Source organism: Giraffa tippelskirchi, chromosome 9 (genome assembly GCF_054371585.1).
Source record: "Giraffa tippelskirchi isolate mGirTip1 chromosome 9, T2T-mGirTip1v1.2.pri, whole genome shotgun sequence".
Taxonomy (NCBI): domain Eukaryota; kingdom Metazoa; phylum Chordata; class Mammalia; order Artiodactyla; family Giraffidae; genus Giraffa; species Giraffa tippelskirchi.
In genome coordinates this window covers 83,409,307-83,434,390 of record NC_137283.1, presented here as the reverse complement: position 1 = coordinate 83,434,390, position 25,084 = coordinate 83,409,307, and the positions used below count along the sequence as shown (strand labels likewise).

The 25,084-nt window shown below is 38.4% G+C and overlaps 1 protein-coding gene across 3 annotated transcripts in view; it reads left to right on the top strand.

The window, feature by feature from the left end:
• The window catches only part of COL12A1 (collagen type XII alpha 1 chain), a 115,901-nt gene that overhangs the window by 76,081 nt on the left and 14,736 nt on the right, over nt 1-25,084 (top strand). For all 3 annotated transcript variants that reach the window (XM_081530778.1, XM_081530777.1, XM_081530779.1), the window contains exons 43-58: nt 188-262; nt 2,106-2,245; nt 3,898-4,021; nt 4,187-4,330; nt 5,798-5,962; nt 7,260-7,298; nt 7,395-7,533; nt 10,126-10,268; nt 10,563-10,672; nt 15,540-15,689; nt 17,711-17,788; nt 19,127-19,213; nt 20,627-20,680; nt 21,765-21,860; nt 23,111-23,164; nt 23,516-23,569. In XM_081530778.1, coding sequence (XP_081386904.1) covers nt 188-262; nt 2,106-2,245; nt 3,898-4,021; nt 4,187-4,330; nt 5,798-5,962; nt 7,260-7,298; nt 7,395-7,533; nt 10,126-10,268; nt 10,563-10,672; nt 15,540-15,689; nt 17,711-17,788; nt 19,127-19,213; nt 20,627-20,680; nt 21,765-21,860; nt 23,111-23,164; nt 23,516-23,569 — 1,652 coding nt within the window. The remainder of the gene's footprint in view (nt 1-187; nt 263-2,105; nt 2,246-3,897; nt 4,022-4,186; nt 4,331-5,797; nt 5,963-7,259; nt 7,299-7,394; nt 7,534-10,125; nt 10,269-10,562; nt 10,673-15,539; nt 15,690-17,710; nt 17,789-19,126; nt 19,214-20,626; nt 20,681-21,764; nt 21,861-23,110; nt 23,165-23,515; nt 23,570-25,084) is intronic.

The following is a 25,084-nucleotide window of genomic DNA, read 5'->3' as shown; positions in this document are numbered from 1 at the left end:
CAGTTCCTGCTGCAGTCAATACTGAGTGTCTGCCAATGGTACCAAATTTGGATGAAATAGAATTCCCAGCGTCAGTGCCAGGGATACTTAATTTGTTGTCAAGGGCTTAAATGGCTCTTGAGATTTACTTTCTGTGATATGAAATATGTACTTGTTGTGGTTTTCTAATTATTCTTTTAAATTCTAGCCTTAAAACCAACAGAAGCCCCTACAGAGCCACCCACACCCCCACCTCCTCCTACAATTCCACCAGCCCGGGAAGGTAAGTGATGCTATCAGTCAATTCATTCAGCTGATGGGGACTGAGATCCTTCTTACTTATGCAGCCTGTATATCATTTACAGTTGAGATAGGACATTTCTGATTTATTATTCCTGCTGAAGCATTTTTAGATCAAAGGCAAAGATTACCAGTCATTCACTCTTCCCTTGCTCCAGACACATTTTAGTGTGTCTAAAATCAATCATAAACCTCTGCTGCTCTTCAGTGGAACTCTGTTTCCTCAATTCTGCAGATGAAGGTCTAGTGATGCCTTATATAATCCATAATCACGTGGTGGGCATTTCTTTCTTCTGGCTGTTGGCATCAGCAAGCACTGGGAACCTTTGGGGCTAAATCTGCAATGTAACTCCTGTGGCCTTTGACTTCAGAATTCCTGGCTTCTGACCTGAGAGGCCCTGGAGTACACAAAGCTGAAAAATTTCCATTCACCAAAGCTGGAGACATAATTGTCACTTGCAGAGAACTGGTAAAAAGACATATATTGAGCTATTCCTACTGGTCTCTCTGTAATTTGGGGCAATGCTCAGCGTTTCATCAAATTAAGTTTCAGGTGACAGAGGATGAGATGGTTGGATGAGTCCTGGACATGAGTTTGAACAAGCTCCAGGAGGTAGTGAAGGACAGGAAAGCTGGCGTGCTGCAGTCCGTGGGGTTGCAGAGTTGGACACGACTGAGCGACTGAATAACAAATTAACTACTGGTTTATTCTTTTCCTAAGTTCTGTTTCCAGCATTTAACTGAAAGCATTTCAGACTTCAAAGGTTGTTTTTTTTTTTTTTTTTAATCTTGGAAGACTTAGAAGGCTATGATTTTATCTTATCTTTTTGATATGATTTTATCTTATGATTTTATCAATTCTATTAAAGAAGTAAAATTAAAAGTGTATTATTATAGGATAAAATAGTAATGAGTTTCTTTAAATTAAACTTTTGAAAGGAATTCAGTAAATAATTTTGGCTTAAAGACATGCTAAGGTCTTAAAAGACGTTAAATTTTATTTTAGAGCAGTTAAATTTTAGAGCAGTTTTAGCTTCATAGCAAATTTGAGCTGAAAGTACATGTAGGTCCCAGACATGCCCTGTCTCCTCCCATCCAAACCTCCCCCAACTCTCAACATCCCCCTGCTGCCAGAGTGGGATGTTTGTTACATCCTGTGAACCTATATTGGCACATCATTATCATCCAAAGTTCATATTTACATGAGGATTCATTCTTGGTGTTAAATATTCTGCACATTAAGTTTTTGTCACTAAAATGTTGTTAAATTCTTATTTTTGGATTTTTTTTAAGCCTTCAAGTCTGAAGATTTAAAGATGTTTCTTTATTCCTCCCCTTTCCTCCTTCCATACAATTCTAATGGCTTAATTTAAAATTTGAAAGACACCTTATCTTCATCAAGTCTTTGATGATTATATATAGACTCTCCAAACCCGCTGATGACTCAAGTTCTGTGAATAACTGTTTTTAATTTGATTTCCTCCACGTTTATTGTTTGAAGCTACTTGAAGAATTTTGTGTGGAGGGAGCGTGTGTCTGCAGAGTGAATGTGAGCAGATAGAGTAATTCCAGAGCAGAGACTGAGAACACGTCCCAGACTTCAGCGTGCACTTGAATTCCTGGCCCTTTGTTACTGCTGATTCTCATTCAGGAAGTCTGGGGTGGGGCCCAGGACTCTCCATTTCTATCAGCTTCTCACGTGATGCTGTTGCTGCTGGAACCACAGAGGAGTAGCAGGGGGTTAGACTACATTTCTCAGTTTTGTACCTTCACTTGAATGAAATAATTTATGAGATTTTGGGCTTCTTTTGTGTTTTCTCCCCCAGTGTGCAAAGGGGCCAAAGCAGATATTGTATTCCTGACCGATGCTTCCTGGAGTATTGGGGATGATAATTTTAACAAAGTTGTAAAATTCATCTTCAATACCGTGGGAGGCTTTGATGAAATCAGTCCTGCTGGAATTCAGGTGGGTGTCGATTCAAAGGTTATTCATCTGTAATGTTTTGCTGTTTCCTCCAAACTTCTTAAGTACAAAGACTTTTCAGTATAAACTCCATTTTGACTTTATTTTCTATATTCTTTACACATGTACTTTTGGGAAGGGCTTGGGTGTAAATGATAAAATGAATAGAAAAAATAAGTATTCTTCTAGGTATTCTCTTGGCTGGATGATGTTCTTGTTGAAGAATTTAGGGAATTCTAACTCTAACTTGCTGCTTAAAACTTCTGACAAGGACCCATTTTCACAAAGGATCATTTTGTATTCTGGAAGTTAAATGCATTGTAACTGTCCTACCCTGTTAACTCAGAAGATCCAGGGATGATTAGTGACTGGTGGGGGTGTGGAACCCTGCTGTCCCCTCTGTCATGACACTCAGGGCCTGTGGCTCTGTTACTTATAATTTAGATTCTGCGACCTTGGAGACCCACTTCAATTCCACCCTTTCTGGGAAGTTTCTTTGATAGTTTTAGGTGTTCCAGACTCCTGAAGGGTTCTGTTTGTATTGCTATTGTGGCCCATACCCGTTTATATTGTCAAGATTTGTGTGTTTCTCTTCTGTCTAAATCATTGACTCTTAAAGGCAAGAGACTGTATTGTTTTATTATTTTTTGGAATTTTGTTCTTTCTTTCCACATTTCTCTTGGTGAATTTTCTTCTTTATTTTGGCTGTTTGTACCTCTTCATTGTGACATCTTAGAGATGTTATGAAAATAAGAGCTTTTGACATAAACCACAAATAATTCTGCAAACAAATCACGTCTTCTTTTATGGAATAATGTTTTATGGAATATATTAAATTTCAAATCCCCAAATGATCCTGTGGATATTATTCCAACCTAAGACAAGTAAAATGTCAGGCTAGTTATGTTCTTAATTTAATGTGTCAGCAACTAAGCCATTTTAAAAATCCATTTAGAATTAAGACTTCTGATAAAATGTAAGAATAAAAAAGGTACCATATTTTATTAGCTTCCATGTGTCAACTAGTTAGTATATATGATTCTTCTTCCTGAAAATGACTGTAGAAAGTAAGTATAATTATTTCCATTTTACTGATAAAAAAACGAAGACCCAGAGACGCTGGGAACTTGCCCAATGTCACACAGCTATTAATCGGCAGAGTTTTGATCCCATTGATCCTGTGTTTAAAGCCTATAATCTTTCTACTAAATCACACCACCACTGAGTTTGTGATGACTGATAATTATTATCACACATGTGCCATTTTTATGTTACCATGAAGAATAGATGTAGTCAGTAGAAATGAGAAACAATTACTTAGACAACATTTGAGCTCAAGGTGGTATGTTCTCATTTCTAATCCTGGAACCCCGCTGCTCTCTAGCTCCACGCATCCCTTCTTACATCCTGGACAATAAATACAGTGCATGTACTTTATCAGTTATCAATTACTGACACTTTTATGAAGATCAGAAATTTGAGAATTTCGTGAGACAATGGTAGTCAGTGTTATAATATTAGCTATAAAGTGTTTATAATATCTCATCAGGTCTAATACACTTCTCTTTCCCATTCTACAACTAGAGGAATCATTTGAAAATTGAAACATAAAAAGAGCTGACTTACCCTCACCGCCAAACTGCCTTTTCCTTCAGGTCTCATTTGTGCAGTACAGTGACGAGGTCAAGTCTGAGTTTAAGCTGAACACATACAATGACAAGGCCCTTGCCCTGGGGGCTCTCCAGAATATTCGGTATAGAGGAGGAAACACAAGGACAGGTACCGTTCATCAGCACATACTTAGCCTTTCACTCTCCAAAGCCTTTGGAGAGATGGGCTGAGTATAGCTCTAACATTCCCATTCTTATCAGTTGGGTGTGACTAAGGGCATTTGGGTAGTTTTCACTGATATGACACGAACATGTTCTGTGCCGCATTCTACAGGCAAGGCTCTGACCTTTATCAAGGAGAAGGTCTTGACCTGGGAGAGCGGCATGAGGAAGAATGTCCCCAAGGTGCTGGTTGTGGTCACGGACGGCCGGTCGCAGGATGAGGTCAAGAAGGCAGCTTTGGTCATCCAGCAGTCAGGTAAGCATAGGCATACATTTGACGCCCAGGGATTGCCCTCATTTATTTTACAGTTTCAAACATTCAGGAATGCTTGCAAAAGACCAAAATTACGGCTTTTACTTTATTGCTTCTCTTTGACTCTATTCTCCTCCACATCCTTCTAATGTTAGTTTACAGTTAATCATGGAACAGTTGGACAGTTGCTCAATGACATGGTGTATTCTTTGTGTAAGACATGCATGCCTCAGGGTCTGTCCCCCATAATGGTTGGAAGGCTACAGACAGCAATGATGAGATGATCCTCAAGCAGGCTTCCTGCTGTAGCAGAAGTAAATCTTGATGCTGGTTCAACCCACTCTATGGAGGGACATAGGTTTAGCATGACTTGGTAGACTCACGCCCCAGATTGCTGGAAGGTTCACTGCAAAGGAGCAGAGAGGCATCTGGGGAGACATCACTGGTGTAGATCCTGGCAATCAAACATTCTGAAAGCCTGTAGCAAGGATGTTACACTGCCCTTTGAATTAGTTATGTTGGATGATTAGAGATGAAACTGCATCTTTATAGTACTTGCATTAACAATCTCACTCCTCAGGCAGGGTCCAAGGTGGACATATTTTAGAGAGAATTCTATGCTATGCATGATTTACTGTGGTCTAAATTGTAAAGTACTTCATTACATGGAGTTTGTCATCTGCACATGTATGGGTCTTCGGCTAAAAGTCTGAGTCATGACTAGTACTAAGTCATACTGTCTTCTTACAATAGAGATCATTCTATGCACTGATGTTTTTATAAATTATTTCCATTGTGGTTAGGCACTTTGAACAGATTTCTTCATATGTTGGGCTCCTCGCTGATTTAACTTTGGGGTTATGAATGATTGCTCCTGAAGTTATCTTGTTTCTAGCTAATTATGTAACCAGTTCTTTATATAGCCTGTTTTTCCTGCTGTCGAATTAAACTTTTGGAGTGAAAACTTTGTTTATTTGTATTAGCCTAAATAAATGAAAGTTTATTGCTAGCGGGAGTCATAGATTTCATTTTGAAAGTGGTCAAAGTGCTGACTTTGAGCCTGAGTTTATTGAGTAAATTAGTTTCAGGAATTCAGTTTAAAATGGGCCTATTGCTGGTTTCTGAGTCACATCGGCTTAAAATGCTAATGTTGCCTAAGACATCTGCAGAATTAATGGGTATATTAGGATGTGTGGAAGGAAATGAGTGCTACATTAAGTCATTTTGTTATTAAAATGTTCACCTTTTAATTGTTAAGATTTTATTTTAGGAAATCCAATTAATTGAATTTTATAAGCCAGAAAATAGGAAAAAGTGTATATTAATTAAGGAGACTTTATGGCAATTGAAAGAACTTGATGCATAAGCTGAGAAAGTATGGCATCATTTCTGATAAGATTTTATTTTGAATTGTTTAGACAATGAAGGATCGACAAAAGTTCGTGTAATTCTATAAACATTACTCTGCAGGGTTCAGTGTCTTTGTAGTTGGTGTGGCTGATGTTGACTACAATGAACTTGCCAACATAGCTAGCAAACCAAGTGAACGGCATGTGTTCATTGTGGATGACTTTGAATCTTTTGAGAAGATAGAGGACAACCTCATCACATTTGTCTGTGAAACTGCCACTTCAAGTAAGTCACGGTCCATATGGATCCATAGTCTCACTTGTTTTGAAAAGTGACTACTGAGTAGACCATTCCTTATCCTAACCAAGATCAAGTCTGTGCATAAATAGATCCTGGGAAACCACTTGAGAACCTGATGAATCACTGTTCCTATTGAGATCATGCTAACTGTGTGCTTGTCAGTGGTCCATTTTTAGTCTTGAAGATGCAATATTCCTTGTATGGAAATAAAATGTTTGTATATATCCTTTTCCCACCATCTCAAGGCCTGTGACATTTGCGAAAATGAATCTTCAACTTAGAAACGCATTTATAGAAGCATTTCTGTGAGATGAAGGTTTTCCCTGTTAGTAATCAATTGGTATTTGTTCTGTCAACATCTGTGCTTCAAGAGAGCCATGAAAAAACAGCTTTATGCGAGTGTGCCCCGTAGAAATGCACTTGGTTCTCATTTGTTTCTTTGGGTGTATTCATGGTATTCCGAGACCTCCAGTTTAACTTTTAAGATACAGTGAAGGACAAAAGATTTAAATCCATTTGTCCTCCTCCCCATTCATGAACTCTGATTCTTGGAGTATTAGACTAAGGAGATAGTTAAGTGGCTCATCTAAACCCCTAATCCCTGGCAGGGCTGTGCTTTTTAAGTGTTGTGTTTTCCCATATTAAACCTTATATTAGAATATCAGAACTCTGGTTAGAGGTAGCAGATGTAAACAAATATCGGTGACTTACTGTAAAAATTAGCGCTGAAGCTCAGACTGGAGCCGCACTAGTGAAAGTGAGCAGGGAGCAGCAGCTGCTCTGTCCATTCCAGGGAGTCCTGCATGCAGCCCTCCCTGTCCCAGCTCTGGGCCCCAGGTTGAGACCCCTGCACACCTGCTCCTGGAGGGGTCAGTAAGGAGAGCGAGCCTCCAGCGTTTGGCCGAGAGGAGGATTGGCTGGCAACAAATTCCTCCTGCCCTTGCACAAATTTAAAGTTCCCTAGGCGAAAAGTTCTTTAATCCATTGAAAAAAAATATATAGATTTCCCCCTTTAATTCTGTCTTACCATTCTTAAGAACGTTGTAAAATTCCAGGTGGACTGGAGACTCTCCAGAAAACATGGTTACCCTGCTCAACGGTATAATTTCTCCTACAAGTTGAAAATCTATACAAAACCACTTAGAAAAGGTTCGATTGTTATGTTTTATAAGTGAATGAACAATTCTGTTACCTGCTGTACAGATGCAGGTGCTTTCTGTGAGTGTATAATGTTAGTATTCCTTGCTGGTGAATTGTACTTAAACAACACTGTACGTTGCAGGTTGCCCTCTCATTTATTTGGACGGCTACACATCACCAGGTAAGCGTTCATACTCTTGGGCTAATTTATTTCAGCATTTAAGCAATAAGATAATTCAAATAACCTCATTTCAATATTTTCTGTTCTGATGTGAAGGTTTTAAGATGCTTGAAGCATACAATCTGACAGAAAAGAATTTTGCTTCTGTGCAAGGAGTCTCCCTGGAGTCAGGCTCTTTCCCCAGCTACTCCTCTTACAGGCTTCAGAAGAACGCCTTTGTGAACCAGCCTACAGTGTGAGTCTGACAACAGGAGGGTCTCTTTCTTACCATGGGCCAGAGGCTTTTTTGAGGTTCTTAGAATCTTGGCTGACTTCTTAGCACTCTGGTATTTTAGAATTGTCGGTAAAAGTCGTATGGATGACCTGATTTAATTTCCTTAAGTACAACTGGGTTGTGTGTGTGTGTGCGTTGTGTGTGTTCAGTTGCTCAGTTGTGTTCGACTCTTTGCGACCCCATGGACTGTAGCCCGCCAGGCTCCTCTGTCCTTGGGATTCTCCTGGCGTGGATACTTGAGTGGGTTGCCATTTCTTCCTCCAGGGGATTTTCCTGACCCAAGGATTGAACCCGTGTCTCCTGCATCTCCTGCATTGCAGACAGATTCTTTACCACTGAGCCATCAGGGAAGCCCCACAGCTGAGTTAAGGGTCTTTTATCGGGTCACATGGGAGACTAGTACTCAAGCCTGCTACTCTGAGAATCTCATCCTGTGTCTGCCACATGATGGATTACTAAGTCCTTTTTTTTTTTTCCTGTGGTACATATACACAATGGAATATTACTAAGTCCTTTTGAATTTCAGGCTAGGACTATAGTTATGCTTCTTTTAAAGGGAGATTATTTAAGCAGGGAGGCACCTTCTTCTTTTGAACGTTTCTCCGTGAGTGCAGAAGGGCTGGATGGAATCAGTGCAGAATGAGAACAGGCATTCTTCCTAGAGTTTCTGACTCCGGAAGATGAAAGACTGCAGCGGTCTGTCTGTGGTCTGTGAGCCGACAGGCAGCAGTTCGTTTTCACTGGCCGGTGCCCCGGGGACCTGCTGGGCAGCTCTAGATGTTGTTATTTAACTTGATGAAAGCTTGTACCTGGTTCTGATAACCAAAATATGTGTTTGGCGCCTTATGGAGGGAAAAGAACACCAAGAAATAAAGTTTTCAGAAACTTAGGACAGGGTCAGATGATGACGCCTGAAATTTGAAATGCTCTGGGAGAGCTGACGGAAAATTCAGACTAAAACCAAGGCTAATTTCTTGTAAGGAAGCACAGCTTGTATTGTTGTAGTGTGACCACACTGTGAGTTCCTAACTCTTTTATGGTTAACCACACTAGTTCGCAGTTCTAGGTTTTGCAGTGAGCCTAAATACCCAGTGTTTAATTCTGTCACCTCAGGCTATGATTCCATTTTCACATAAGACAGCCCACTATCCTCTTAAGATTCAGAACTTGTGGCTGAAAGAGGCATAAAATGCAATTAAGTACTTCTTTTTTTTCATAACCATTCATTAACTCTAAAAGGAGAAAAATGGGCTAAGTGACTGATGAATTTATATGGAGAAGATATTATTTTTAATGTGGAATATTATGAAATTCCATGGACAGAGGAGCCTGGCGGGCTATAGTCCTTGGGTTGGCAAAGAGGTAGATACGACTGAGCAACTCTCACTTCACTTCATCGTGAAGATAGTTGGTTTTCGAACATACAGAAGACATTGTGTCAGCTTGCCCAGAACATATGCTTTAAGGAGGAGGGCATTACAGAGTATTGAATGGAGTTCCCTCCATGTACGGATGAGAAAAGAATTTAAAAAAGAGAGGCTCTGTGTATTTGTGTAACTGATTCACTTTGCTGTACAGCAGAAGAAAATACAACATTGCAGATAAGTATATGCCAATAAAAGCTGAAAAAAAAAATATAGGACAGCATTATATTCCAGAAGTGCCAGCACTGTGGTATACTGAGGCTCAAAACCCCAAGATCCAGTCTGTGCCCTCTGTCAAAATCTGTGGAGCAGCTGCTTCGCTTCTGTCCTTGAGCTGATTATCAAGGCCCCTTCCCTATCTTTACAAAGAAAGTGCTATTAAATGGTCTCAGGCAAAAATCCATTAATTCTGTCCCAGAGATTCCCTTAGAACAATGATTGACTCAAGTCTCGAAGGACACACGGGTCCACATTTTAAGTTCAATAGCCTTAGAGCCAAGAAACTTGAGTCACATCCGTTTATCAACACTAAACATGTGCACATGTATGTGGCCGTAACATTTATTATTGGTTTTGTTTCTGGGAACGTGTGACCTTCTGGAGCTTATTTGATTTATGTGATTTTAAGGGAGGACTTTGGAAGCATATAGGGAGGGAGAAATTGAAACTTTGAGCCATCTTGCTTATGATCTCATATCCCTGATGTTGGAGATTGAGTATATTTAGTGAGATTTGTGCTCTTTAAATTATATCCATAGATACAATGATTATCACTCTAAAATCATTATATACTTTTATAATCATCTATGTATTTAGAAAAAATGATTTATTAACTGTAAAATGAAAAATCATTTGGCAGTTTCCCAGACTTTTTGACTTCATCAGATTACGAATAAACTATTACTGCTTACATAATGGGTCTTTAGTGTTTGTTATTTTGAGGTCTGATTCTTAAATTTTTCCCCTTCTAATAATGTATTATTAGAAGGATTATTATAATTAGATTATTATAAATGGCTTCTAATACTAGTCATGAAAAGATTCCAGTCCAAAAATTTTAAATATCATCTATTTCTGATGAGAAATCCTTACTAATTGGTTAACTAATTAATTTTGCTTTATCCAACAGAGAGCTACATCCCAATGGACTCCCTCCTTCATATACAATTATATTACTATTCAGACTTCTGCCAGAAACTCCCAGTGATCCTTTTGCAATTTGGCAGATCACAGACAGAGACTATAAACCACAAGTTGGGGTGATTGCAGATCGTAAGGATTTTTATCTTCTTTTAAGGCCTTTGCATGCATATTTTTGATTATGTTTTTCCTTCTCTTTAAGAACCTTCTGGATGTGTGTATATATATATATATATATATATATTTCCTTGATTATGCTTTTATGTTTAAAGTTTTTAAAAAATATGTCAGTAAATATTTGAATTACATTTTATCTTAACTGAATTATTAATTTTTTAGAGATCTCTTCAACAAGAATTAATAGTTAATACTTTCAATATAGAATCTCCATGCATTGATTTAATAACAATTATGTGTTGATTACAGCTTCTAGCAAGACATTATCATTCTTTAACAAGGATACAAGAGGTGAGGTGCAGACTGTTACATTTGACACAGATGAAGTGAAGGCATTATTTTATGGAAGTTTTCATAAGGTAAAAACGTAAGATTATCTGGTTATTTGTAAAAGAAGTATATAGACTTAAAACTTACACTAATTTATTATTTATTAAAATGTATGTTAAACTGGTGGAAACATAGCTATGTCTTTTGAAAACAATAAGATTTGATTAATTTTTCAAAGAAGAAAATTAAAAATGATATTTCTACTAACTATGAGATTAACTACTATTAACATTTCAGTATATATTCAATGCTAATGTCTTTTTAGAATATGCGTTGTGTAGTATATACAATATTGTATGTCTATTTTTCTACCTACTATTTTATTTTGAACCTTTACATAATTTTTTTTCAAAAGTTTAATTTTTGTGGATTGTACTTAGTTGATAATATTACGTATTCTTTTATGGAGCATAGTAAGCTGCTTCTGCTTGCTCATTTATTGAAAAGTTACAAACATGTCAGTCCAAAAGTTATCACTATCTACCAACATAAGTAAGATAACTGTTTATGAGATTAACTTCTGCATGAACACATTCACAACTTCTCTGAAACATTTTATTAAAACTTCTAAGATAACTTCTTAGGGGATTATCCATTCTTGATGATCTTAATTTTTTAAGTTTAAGATCCAAGGGTAATACAGACTTTCTGTCAGACAATTAATTGACAGATACGAGTACTGACATAGGCAGCATTGGAAATGAACAGTCTTGGTTATGAGTGGACTTTTTAATGGAATTTTTTCATCAATTGGATCAAATGAACAGGGGAAGACTATTGGCTGCGCAAGCTTTAAAATTTCCCCAGTATGAGGCTCAGAAAATTAGTCCCCATATGTAGAAAACAAATATTTCCAATTCAATCTGATTTCTCAAGTGAAAATTGAAGAACTTCCCTGTAATTAGGTAGATTTAGCTGAATTTCTTGCTGCTTCTCTTCCTAAGAATCTTGGTTTCTTCCCAGAATGTTTTATTATTCATGAATCAGATTCTTGGTGAAGGTAGCAAGGGACTCTCCTCACGGGACTTGGAGAGACCCCAAAGTGCACATTATTGTTGTAGTTTAGTCACTCAGTCGTGTCCCACTATGGGACCCCATGGACTGTAGCCTGCCAGGCTCTTCTGTCTGTGGAATTTTCCAGGCAAGAATACTGGAGTGGGTTGCCACTTCCTTCTCCAGGGAAGCTTCCTGACACGGATTGAATCCGTGTCTCCTGCATTGGCAGGTGGATTCTTCACCACTGAGCCACCAGGGAAGCCCAATGAGCACATTAGTGATAAGCAGAAAAACAATGATGGAAAAACAGAGATCTCTGAGTATAAAGGCATATTTGCTCAACAGGTTACAGACTTTACTGGTAAAGTGCAGGAAAATATATGCCTTATTGGGAAAGAAGGTTCTAGTTTGACAAATTTTTACTAGCTTCAATTGCTTCTTGTCCAATAATAGATGTGGAATCTGGCAAAGTTCTTATGAACTTTTTTTGGCTTATTGATATACCTATTAAACTTACATTTGAGTAACTTGCTAAAGAGAACTATTTTATTTTCTTCCATACCCATTGGAGATATTAGAAACTCAGCCTACTATTAACCACCTGATAATCATTTAGGAACTATTATTATTATTATCTTTTTAAACTTTTTATTTTGTACTGGGGTATAGCTGATTAACAATGTTGTGATAATTTCAGGTGAACAGCAAACAGACTCAGCCATACGTATACATGTATCCATTCTCCCCCAAACTATTCCCATCATCTAGGCTAGGAACTATCATTTTTTAATTTCCAACTTGCATTGAACGTTTTGTTTTACTTGATGAAAATAAGGCAGTATTTTTGAAGAGATCTATAGTGATAGTCATTAATTATTGCAGATCAAGATAATTGTTTTTTGACCCTCCCTTCTTAATTTGCCTTTATAGGGATGTATTTGTATTGTTAGGTTTTATGTAATGCCTCTTCTCTCTTTTTCTCATAAACTCTTTTCTTTTCAAATTCTCTACCTTCTTTTTTCATAATGTCTTTCTATTTTTTTAATTCCTCCTCTACTTTTTCATTATGCTTCCCCCCCCTTCCTTCCTCCACACCATTCTTATAACCTATGCTCATTTATCACATCAATTCAAGTACCGAGTTCAGTCTCTATTGGCTACTTAAATTCTTCTGATCCAAGGACTTGGAACACCCTTCTTTCATTTCCCATGTAATTTCAGGACTGAAGTTCTTCAGTCCTTGAGATAATAACAAGTAGTTCTCTGAGAGAAGCAGCAAATTAGTGAAAATGACATGCAGGAGGCTCTTGGGAGAGAGGGGATAGACTAAAAGAGCTTATGTGGGGAAGGGCAGACAACTGCAGCTTCTGGAGGATTCTCTTGAAAAGTTCTGTGTCTCCATCTTATTGTAACAGATGACATAGATTCAAGTGAGAAATTTGTAATAAGACAAAAGGGTAGAATAGATGAAAAATAAGGAACGGCAGACCTTGGGAAGGGTGATGAGTTGACAAGAGTGTTCCTGTTTCTTTCTACTGGTCTGTGACCAACACGCTTCCCAGTTGGGAAACAGTCCCTAACTATTTGGGACAATGGTGCCCGGATGAAGAGCCAGTCTGAAATGTAATTATGCATGTGTTTAAAATGCAATAAAACACACTGAAGAGATTGTAGCAAAATATATTTTTAGCATGTGTTTCTTTTTGGTTTGCATTGAGTGATGAGTGTATTTGGAATAATTTTGTTTCAAAACTTCAAAGCTTTGATTTTGAAATAATTTTTCTGGATACTATGATTTTTCAAATAGCTTTTGAATGTTAGCCTCTGAGATTGTTCATATAAGATCTGATAAATAAGTTTCAGTTCTTACTAGATAATAAATACTTTGGGAATGTTTGTATGATATTTGTCTTGAATTCAGTATTAGATGATTGTCCAGGGGTATTTAAAATTATTTTTAGTAAGTCATATGTCACTTTTAAATAAAAGCAATATGTAATTCATACTACTTATAGATGCACTAAATTAATGTTTTGGTGGTGATTCTATGTGGAAAAAATATCTACTGTTAAAAAAAATCTCTAGAGACTGTCCTTATGCTTATTTACTCTAAAGCATTTAAAGGAATTTCTGTTCCTTAACTTAGAGCCAAAATTTTCAAAGTAATCATCATGCACTTACTTGAGTATTTGGGCTGTGATAAGTGGAAACTATGGGCATAACTATAAAGCCAAAGATTGCCTACAGCCATTCTTTACATTATTACATAAAATATAGATGTTTTATTATTTATCTGTACTAGTAGATTTCTTAAGATTCTGAATATCTTCAATATCCAATAACAGTAAATCAACATATTTATTTTCTTATAAGGAAATTGAATCTTGAATTTGAGTTCCAGAGCTGACTCTTTATAAAAGATACAACCTAGCCCTTTCCTATGTTAGGTATCTACATGGTATGTAAGGTCTTTTTGGCAAAGACTGTTGTTGTTCAGTTGCCCAGTCATGTCTAACTCTTTGCAACCCCATGGACTGCAGTGTGCCAGGCATCCTTGTCCCTTCATCATCTTCTGAAGTTTGCCAGGTTCATGTCCATCGCATTGGTGATGCCATCCAGCCATCTCATCTGATGCCCTCTTCTCCTTCTGCTCTCAGTCTTTCTCAGCATTGGGGACTTTTCCAATGAGTTGGCAGGGATTCTGGACTAAGAAATTAAAAACTGAATTTAGCAAAATCAGTGGAAGACATTTGAGGCTCCTTTGCTCTGAGTATAACAATTTATTAATGATTTATTAACTTGTATTTTAATAGTTCACATTCTATCATTTATTTTTTAATAGTTATTATAAAATATTGACTATATTCCCCACATTGTATAGTATATCTTTGTAGCTTATTTTATACAAACTGCTATGTACTTCTTAATCCCTTACCCCTATTTTGCCCTCCTGCCCCGCCACAGGTAACCATAAGTTTGTTCTCTGTATCTGTCAGTCTGCTTTTCTTTTTGAAAAGCTCTCTATAGTTTAAAGAGTCATCTCATCTACTATATTATCTCTGACCATCTCAGGAAGAGTACATAGTGGGAAAAATAAGAAGTTATACTGATGTATAATAGTGGGAGGAAACTGAGACTCAGAGAGGTTAAGTGGTTCATTTAATTTGATGTTGTTAAATTAAATGACATTGACACTGCAGCCTGGTTCTTGAATTTTTAGTCCGAGGCTCTTGATTTGGGATGAGAATAGCTTTCAGTTCAGTTCAGTCATTCAGTCGTGTCCGACTCTTTGCGACCCCATGGATTGCAGCACGTCAGGCCTCCTTGTCCATCACCAGCTCCTGGAGTTTACTCAAACTCATGTCCATCAGTGATGTCACCCAACCATCTCATCCTCTGTCATCCCCTTCTCCTCCTGCCTTCGATCTTTCCCAGCATCAGGGTCTTTTCAGTTCTTTGCATCAGGTGGCCAAAGTATTGGAGTTTTAGTTTCAACATCAGTCCTTCCAATGAATATTCAGAACTGATGTCCTTTGGGATGGACTGGTTGGATCTCCTTGCAGCCCAAGGGACTCGCAAGAATCTTCTCCAACACCACAGTTCAAAAGCATCAATTCTTCTGTGCTCAGCTTTCTTTATAGTCCAACTCTCACATCCATACATGACTAGTGGAAAAACCATAGCCTTGACTAGAAGGACCTTTGTTGGCAAAGTAATGTCTCTGCTTTTTAATAAGCTGTCTATGTTGGTGATAGCTATTCTTCCAAGGAGCAAACATCTTTTAATTTCATGACTAGCTTTAAGTACGCATTTTTTTTTAATGTGTGATCTGACATATGCAGAAGTCAGCCATATTGTTCTGGGTAGAAATTTTGTAATGGAAACAAATGATCTTTTTAGGTTCATATCGTAGTGACCTCGAAAAGTGTTAAGATTTACATCGACTGCTATGAAATTGTAGAGAAGGATATCAAGGAAGCTGGAAATATCACCACTGATGGTTATGAAATTCTTGGAAAACTGCTTAAAGGGGAGAGGAAGTCAGCCACAGTAAGTAACAGTTTTATTTTTCTTGGTACCTTGTACAAAGATAGAAATGACATTTTTCAAAGTAATTGGTGCTTTTTCTTTTCCCTCAATGATATTTTAAATTGTTTTATATCTTGGTTAGATTGAAATACTGGAAATTACGTTGAGGTAATACGCTACTGACAAAACATGATAATGTGCTTTACTGCTAGAAGCAAATTAAGATGTCAGGGCACCAGAGAACATCATATAGTCGACTTGAAGCCGAATCAAACTGGAGAGTACAGCACAAACGGTTGCCAGGAGAATCAGTGAAATGTAAACGAATTCATTTTTTTGCTCTTCAGAAGTAGGAACTGTTGACACAGCTTTGTGCACTCAGGACGTTATGCATTTGTGGACTCTGTGACCGTCACAGAGCTACGATCCCTCACAGAGGGGTCACGCCTACCTCAGAAGGAAGATGGGTGGCAGCTGCCTCACAACTATCATTGGCTTAAGTTTGAGGTGGGGGATTGCCGACCCTTTTACAATGCTATTTACTGATAAACTTTTAAAACCTGAGGTTTTCACTGTACCAGGCCACGTTCATAATAAATGTTGATTAACACTAACATTGTTCTGAAAGCAAGACTGCTATTTTTGGCTTCTGTTATTTTTAAAGGTAATTTTACTTGTCTATTTCTGGCTGTGCTTGCTCTTCGTCGCCATTCCAGCTTTTCCCTTGTTGTGACAGACGGGTGCTACTCTCTGGATGTGGTGTTCGGGCTTCTCATCGCGTGGCTTCTCTTGTGGCGGAGCACGGGCTCTAGGGCATGTGCTGCTCTGGTTGTCTCGCGTGGGCTCAGTAGTTGTGACCCCCGGGCTCTAGAGCACAGGCTCAATAGTTGTGGTGCCTGGGGTTAGCTGCTCCGTGGAACGTGGGATCTTCCTGGATCAGGGATTGAACCTGTGTCTCCTGCATTGGCAGACAGATTCTTTACTGCTGAGCCACCAGGGAAGCCCTTCTATTATTTTTAAAATTGCTTTTACTGAGCTTAGCTTTCTTCCATGGACAGAATTTCCTTCTCTATTCAGAAATGAAATTTTTAACCCTCAATGTAGAACTTGAACTTGCAAACACTCCTAGCTTTCACCATGTGAAGTTGAAGTGAAGTTGCTCAGTCGTGTCTGACTCTTTGTGACCTCATGGACTATAGCCTACCAGGCCCCTCCATCCATGGAATTTTCCAGGCAAGAGTACTGGAGTGGGTTGCCATTTCCTTCTCCAGGGGAGATTCCCGACCCAAGGATCGAACCCAGGTCTCCCACGTTGCAGGCAGACTCTTTACCCTCAGAGCCGCAAGGGAAGAACTAGTTAGTGCAAATTTAATATAATTGCAATTAAAATCATTTATTGAATATTGGGTTTAATATTTAAATAGAACAATTACATCAAGTTTATAAAAGAATGACTTTATCTAAGTGACCTTTTCTCTTTCATCCAAAGAACTCTGTTTTTGAAGTGTAGAAAGATAGAAAATATATATATATATATATATATAGAAATAGTTAAGCTGAAGGTAAACATAAAATTATTAGTTAGCCCCTAGGTAAGAATTTATAAAAAGAAGAGCATCACTTTAAGAATAAGTGAGGAATTTTTTTAAATGTTACTTTTTTTTTTTTAACAGAGGTAGACTCTTAAAAGTTGATTTAAGTGTGTGTGGTCTTCAAATTAAAATTCTAAATTAAATGCACTCATCATATTTAAGGATATAAAGAAATCAATGTTCTCTTAAAAAAAAAAATCTCAATGAGACATTTCATTTTAGCCAAAGAAATGAATCAGAAGTGGGACTATCACATATGCATTTTGCTTTACTGTCCCTTTCTCTGAGGCATAGGTTTTTTTGTTCTTAGGAGGTAAGGATCACATTGCTCTCATTGCTGGACCCTCAAGAGAGTCTGCGTGAGAAGTCAGCAGAGGTTAAAATGTGGAAATGTTAATATGAAATGTTTTTCATGCATCTGTAGCTCATGTTGCTGTTGGTTGTTTACAGTTCCAAATCCAGAATTTTGATATTGTCTGCAGCCCGGTGTGGACCAGTAGAGACAGATGCTGTGATATTCCCTCCAGAGTAAGTGAAACAGAATGGAATTTTGCAATGGTTTTATTAGTCTTCGAGGAATAAGAGATGTGGATGAGGATGGCCTGGGAGAGGAAGTAGCCCTCAGCAGCTGTGTGTTCAGGATGGAGCCAGGGACACGCATGGTGTGTGTGCTCATCAGCGACCGCAGCTCAGGCTGGAGACCCCTCCCTCGAAAGTCAAGAATGTGGAGGACCACATCTGGAAATTCTCCCTAACAGCCAAAGTGTTTAGACATAGTCAGAAAAGCCCTGCTTAATCAGCATGTCTGATAAACCCATTTACTGCAGAGTCCTCCTAGTGCTTGTAAAGCACCAGCATTTTTCAATAAATGCTTATTAAATCCTTTACAGGATGAGCCATCACACCTCTCTGGATGTCTAAGTAGAAATGCTCTAGTGATGGCCTTCCCCCATATTATCTGTGTAGGTGGTGATGGTTACAAAGTTGAATGCTGAAGATGGATTTGAAGTTCTAGGCAAACAGTGAGCTGCACACACCCACACGATGAGTGTGCATTATTTACTCAACAAATACTCACTGAACACCTGTTATAAGCCAGGCACTATCCTGTGTGCTGGGGTTACAGCAGTGAAAGGGAATATTCTAGTGAAAGGCAGAGGGAGGGGAGGAGTTAATAGGTAGATATATACTATGTTATTGAGTGAAAAGTCATAGAGAGAACACAAACCAGGGTACAAGGACAGGTAGCCAGGTGAGTACCCTCAGCCCTCAGGGATAAGGTGAGATTTAAGCAGAGACCTGAGTAAAGTGAAGGGACAAGCAATGTAGATAATGGAGAAAGAGCATTCCAACCAGAGGCGACTGTTAAGTGCAAAGGCCCTAAGGCCACAAGGTGCCCTGAACATCTGAGAAGCAAGAAGTGGATGAGAGGGGCTGGGGCAGAGTGAAGGAGAGGGGAGGTGGTGGGCAGTAGCTGGGGGCAAGGTGGTAGGGTGCTGTTTTGCAGACCATGTAAGGCCTGTAGGCTGTGGAAGGGATTTTAAATTTTATTCTGAATGAAATGGGCACCCATATCTGAAACACTCAGCATTTCTCTAATACCAGACTAGAGAAAATTGGATTAAATTACCAGGGGTCCTGATGATGGTTTTGTAAACATGTCTTATGTGAGATTTCCTAGAGCAAAACTTTTAAAGACATGAAGGGGCTAGCAAGACTGGGCATAAGACTTTGTAATCATAATTAAAAATTATTTCTTTAAGTTGGGAAATAGATTTCCTTGTGTGTATAAGATAAGTGGGTGTGGAGGATAAGAGACCATGTTTACTTTCAATTCAGAGATAAATATTATTTTCCAAATTTCAGAGAGATGAAGCAAAATGCCCAGCTTTTCCGAATGCTTGCACATGTACACAGGACAGCGTTGGACCTCCCGGACCTCCTGGCCCTGCAGTAAGGAAACTGAAATAGTCCTTCTAGTATTTCCAGTTAAATCTTTGGCATAATCACCCTTTGGTCAGTGTGTTGCGCATAAAATGCTTCCAGGCACTGGTGTGTTGTAGGACAGAACAAGGTGAATTGCAGATCATTTTCACAGCACATCTTGAGATCTGAACTGGAGTAAATCCAGAAGAAAATCTGAAAGCATTTGAACACATTTCTCTACTCACATGAGAATGAATGATATGGGCTAGCATTCAAGAACCTTTCAAGATATGGATTTGGGTTTCTCTTTGTAATCACATGATTTTGAAAATTCCTTACATTTCCTAAAAGCTTTTTGTACATACGTTATGGAGCCATGATTGAGAGGCTGACTCAAAAAAACTTTATAGCCTAGGATATGTGTATGTTATTAGCAAGCATATCACAGAATAACATATAGAGGATAATTTATGTATGTGATGATATCATAAACTCTGGGTGAAAGTGTTGGGGTTAGGAATAGCCTGAGTGAGAAGACTGACCAGGTGTCTCCATGGGGGCGAGGGGAGACCAATAAAATGCAACGTAGAACATTGAAGAGTACAGTGTTAGATCTCGTTGATCAATAACATGTGACCCAGGCTGGTTTTTCAGAATGGAAGTGTTACCACTAAGCTTTATTGACCTCTTTTAAGAACATGGTTAATTAACATAGAAACAGCTCAGAGAGCCTCAGAACACCAGATTTTACTAAACAAGATTGTTAACAAATAATGTAAATTGATTTTAGGTTAATTATAAACCAGCTTCTCATATATGGAATCAAAATATATCTGGAATTAACATCATTTATTTTCTTTAATTAACAGTGACTTACCTGATTTATATTTATAATCATAAAATTATACCCTGAATGTGACTTCAATGTTTTTTGAGAAGTAGGAATTTTTTTCTAATTGTAAGATAACATTGTTGGATATCAGTATCATGTTTATTTCCTTTGTTCCTTGGTCTCTGAATTCCTGCTACTAAATTACATGTTCTGAGATTCTGAGAGAGTCTTCTTATTGCATATTATTTTCCCTGAAGAATACATTCATATAATTCCAAAATATATTTTTTCCTTAGAAATGCTTAAAAATTGTATTTAAAGCAATGGTTTTTTTTTTTTAGTAAACCTCAAATTTTCAAATCAACTTCAAAATTTGCTAACAATTAAGGAAAGATCAGAATATAAAAATGAGATCCTTAAGAATGTTTTGAAATTCTCCTTTCCCACGCATTTGTATGATAGGAAGTATTTACTTCCATATTTCTTAAATAGCTTTAGAAGTATTGGTTGTCAGGAGTATGCACTACTTCTTAAAGCAATTTTTATGTATCAGCTTCTTCCTAGTTTCCTATGTTCACCCTAAAATGTGCTCTTACTATGTATTTTAGGGAGGACCTGGTGCTAAAGGTCCGAGAGGTGAAAGAGGTATCAGTGGGGCAATTGTAAGTATATTTTAGAGTGCATTTACATTTTCACCTATATGTTGAAGTCTCGTTATTCAAATTTCTGCTCACAGGGTAATGTGACCTTGAACAAGTTGATTCAAGTTTAGTGAGCCTTAGGCAATATAATGATCTCTGTCTTGCCTCTGGATGTCAAAATGGTAGATTAGACTAGTCAGATAAAGGAATGTACGGAGGATGTCACTGGAGTGGGAATTGCCCATGGGAGACCTGTAGAAGCACCTAAGGGCTCTGCTCTCACATGGGCAAGCAGAGGGGGAGACCTGGCCGTCAGCTGGAAGACACCCCTCAAGGAGCAGAGTCCCACTAGAGGGGGCTGGGGAGGATTCATCTATCTCAGAGAAAGAGCCGAGCTGGCCACATCTGCCTTCACTGGGGGTCACAGGCCTCTTCTACTGGTTCAAAACTGTCTCCGTAAGACAACTCCAGCATCTTAGGGGAATGTATTATGAAGGTGATGTGTAGTTTTTGTCTTACTGTCTTTAAGCTAACTCAGTCAGGAAAGTGAGGCTGGGGTGCGGACCCAGGTCTGTCGGACTCCAGGTTTGTCCTTTTCTACCTGGACACCCTGCAAAGAAGCTCCAGCATAGAGTGAACTTATCTGCTCTTTCCTTGCCTGACGTAGACATATGTTAGTCCTAGAAATCAGCCCAAGTCTAAGAGGAATCAGGACCATCTTAAAAGAAATCAAATCTAGTGAATTTTAAGGTTTGATCTCTGGATGAATCTAGGACTATAGATATATGAATATATTTGATGTATTTTAGTTTTTAATAAACCTATTCCTATGTAAAAATAGGAGGTTGGGAAATTTAAGTGCTCTTGTGAATTTATTGTACTTTCCAATTCTTTTAATGAGCAGTCAAGGGAAGAAAGGGATAATATTGATAAATGCTTTTATATTGAGTTGGCCAAAAAGTTCGTTTGGGTTTTCTGGTCAACCCAGTAGATGGGAAGATTTCTAAAATGTCTGCAGAGATGCTGATTGGTATCTTAGAGTTGTGAAGACAGCACTGGAAGGGCAGTCTATGACTCTGTGCTTGTTTCTCTGTTCTGTATGCAGGGCCCACCCGGTCCTCGTGGAGATACAGGTCCTCCTGGTCCCCAGGGTCCTCCAGGCCCTCAGGGACCCAATGGCCTCTCTATTCCTGGAGAACAAGTAAGCACAAAGGCTTTCTGTATGAAATGAGGATGGTGGATTAATGTTGAATTTAACTGGAACATTTTCTACTCTATTTTGCCAAATTCAAGTGTTTTTTCAGAAAACTCAACAAGTTTAGTCATTGAGATGACTTCCTGTGACTGTAATTTCAGATATGTAAATAGCATATGTAATAATATGTAACTGTGTAGGAAAAATTGTAGCTACTTTTTTGACCTTTAAAAATTATTTTAATAAGTAATGCAAATATCCCTTAATATCCTGAAAGCTTTGAAATGGCTTTGAGTCTGTGGCAGGCTCTGGGGTTCTGTCTCATATTTATGACTTATTTATCTAGGTCATTACTTCAATAAAAATTTGTTTTATTCCAAATTCCAATCTGAACTTAGGAGAAGTGTCTTACCTTTTAAGGCTGGTGTTTTATTTAACTACTTTTTTCTATACTTTAAGATAAAACAAATATAGTATATGAATAAGAATCCAGATAATTACATAGTTTTAAATTTAAGTCTAAACTCCCTTTAAAGACCTTTTTTTGGCATTTAGAGAAAAAATAATCTATATCAGATATAGCTAGAAATGAAACATTTGAAGGAACTAGGTTTTTCTTTTCACTCAAAAGGGTTGAATGCAGAACTTCCCTGGGGGTCCAGTGGTTAAGACTGAGCTTCCACTGCAGGGGGCACACGTTCAATCTCTGGTCAGGGAACTAAGATCCTGCGTACCTCTCAGTGCAGCTATAAAAAAGGAACAGGGTTGAATGCATCTACTTTTAGCTTCGTATATCCACAGGGGAGTTTGGGGGAGTTTTATTTCTATTTATTTTCTTATTAGTACTATTAAATTATCAGCTTTAATTCAGATTTGCCTATTAACAAGTGTCTTCCAGCATGTAGTTATAAAGAAAAAAATTATGTTACATTTCATTGACTCTCCATTACAGTTAGCACCAAATTAAATATGTTAAATAGTAAAAATAGTTTTCCCTTCAACTTGGGTTCTTTTAGAAAAGGCACATTATCCCATGATTATATAAAATGATCCCATAACATGATAAATGGAAATTATAACAGCATTTGTAGTTTAAAAAGTGAGCATCAGTCCCCAAAATAATTTATTCATCTCCTTTCACAAATATGCTTCATTGGATTTATGAAGTGATAGAGATTTCAGGAATGACTCACGTCTTCCCTTTTCACTTAATTTCTGTAAAATGCTGAGACCTGTTTTCCCACTGCTTGCTCCAGGGTCGCCAGGGAATGAAGGGCGATGCCGGAGAGCCAGGACTTCCAGGCCGGACTGTGAGTTGTTCTTCACCTTGCCTTTTCTTGACTCGGCAAGTGTTCTTTGCAAAGTTGCCCTTGTAGTGCCTCAGAAGGTGAACCAAGGTTAAGCCGCAGAGCAGAAGCCTGGCCGTTTTCCATTCCGTTGCCTGGTCTGAGGCTTCAGGCTGGCGCTGCTCAGTCAGGTCTGGGCTCGTGGACTGAGCTAGCGTCTCCCTCTCAGGCTGGCTCTGCGCTTGCTACTGAGTTTCTGTTCCTTCTCAGAGTCCCCTGCACTTTTCTCCCAAACATTTTGGAGAAGGACACGAATTCCTTTCCTCACACAGGAAGTTTATTACCGTGTTTTCTTGTTTGCTTCCTTTTGTGTAGGGAACTCCAGGATTACCTGGCCCACCAGGACCAATGGGTCCTCCAGGAGACAGAGTAAGTTTGCTTGTGCGGCCTCTAACAACATTGGACATGATTATTGCCTATTAATTAACCCCCCCATAGTTCAGTTGGTGTAGCTGGAAATGCAGAGTTCACGTATCTCATAGGAGGCAGAAAAGCTATCAGTGGACCAGCTGACACCAGGGCAATCTCAAGGTCTATGAAACAAAATGGTGGGACTTTAAATGAGTCGTTAGAATTTAAGAAATTTAAAAAAATTCAGCATACTCAGAAAACCAAGGAATTTTGGTTCATTGGAAAGAGATCGAAGAATCCTAGAAAATTGCTTTAAATCTGAAAATTAAAAATTTTTTATGAGTCATCTTTTATGTAACTCTAAGAATAGTCTTGATTTCCATGGTACTTTGTGTGTGGTCAGGGACATCTTTTCTACACCTTTAGAACTCAGATGTCATCTACAGGCCTCTGTGATGGATAGCAACTAGAACTTAGTAGGAATTTTGCTTATTTATGGCAGATCTCAGGTCTGTTCTTGAGTTATGAGGAAATCAGTGCAGGAGACCCAGGTTTTTCTAGGACAAGTAGATGAGAAGCACAGTGACTTCTGTGCTCTGTTTAATGTTACAGAGACATTTGGTTTCATAGGAGACCACAGATGCTTTAATAGAAGGTTTTAGAGCTGCTCAGAACCAAGGCACTAATGACTTCAGCACCTTCTGGTTTAGACAGCAGTCGGAGTGTTGTCTGTATTCTGACTAATCAAGTCAGAACATAAGACTAGCAGCAGGCTCTGAGAGGGCCGGGGCTATAATAGTTGTCACTCACGCATTGATTTGTTAACCTTAACACCTCCAAGATACCATGGGGCAGAAGAGTTGGGTCAATTAGGTGGAGCAAAGTTTTGCCCAGATAATACCAAATGTTGGATGATTTGCCAATGAAATTTATTTGCTCCAATGCTCTTGAGTTTATGAGAAAATGAGGTCAAAGAGAAAACTGTTCTCTGGGAGCCTGGGACCCGCTCTTACTTATATATATTCTTCTGACTCTTTTGAGACTGGCACTCTAGTTTTATTTGAATTCTTGTCTTATAATAAAGGACCACAATGATAATGCAAGGGTGACCAGTTGGTCTATGCAATTAGTCAACAAAACCAAAAATATCACAGTCAGGAAGTAATAATGGATATTGAATATAGTTCAATGTCCTATGATAAACCATGATAAGAAAGCATATGAAAAAGAATATATATGTATAACTGAGTCACCTTGCTGTATAGCAGAAATTAACTACAACATTGTAGATCAACTATACTCCAATAAAATAAAAAAAAACGACCACAAGTAATGATGGGCTGCCTCCCTTGCCACCGCTGCTGCTGAAACCGTGTTTGGTTGGCACGTGCTTGCAGCATGGGTTCCATGCAGACTTGCTAGGTGGTCAGTGCCCACCCCATCAACACGCTCCTTCTGAGCTGGCGGTCAGGCAGCCATCACCGCCATCACTGCTTCCCTGAAAAGTGAAGGAGTGGGAAGGGCTGTGTTTTT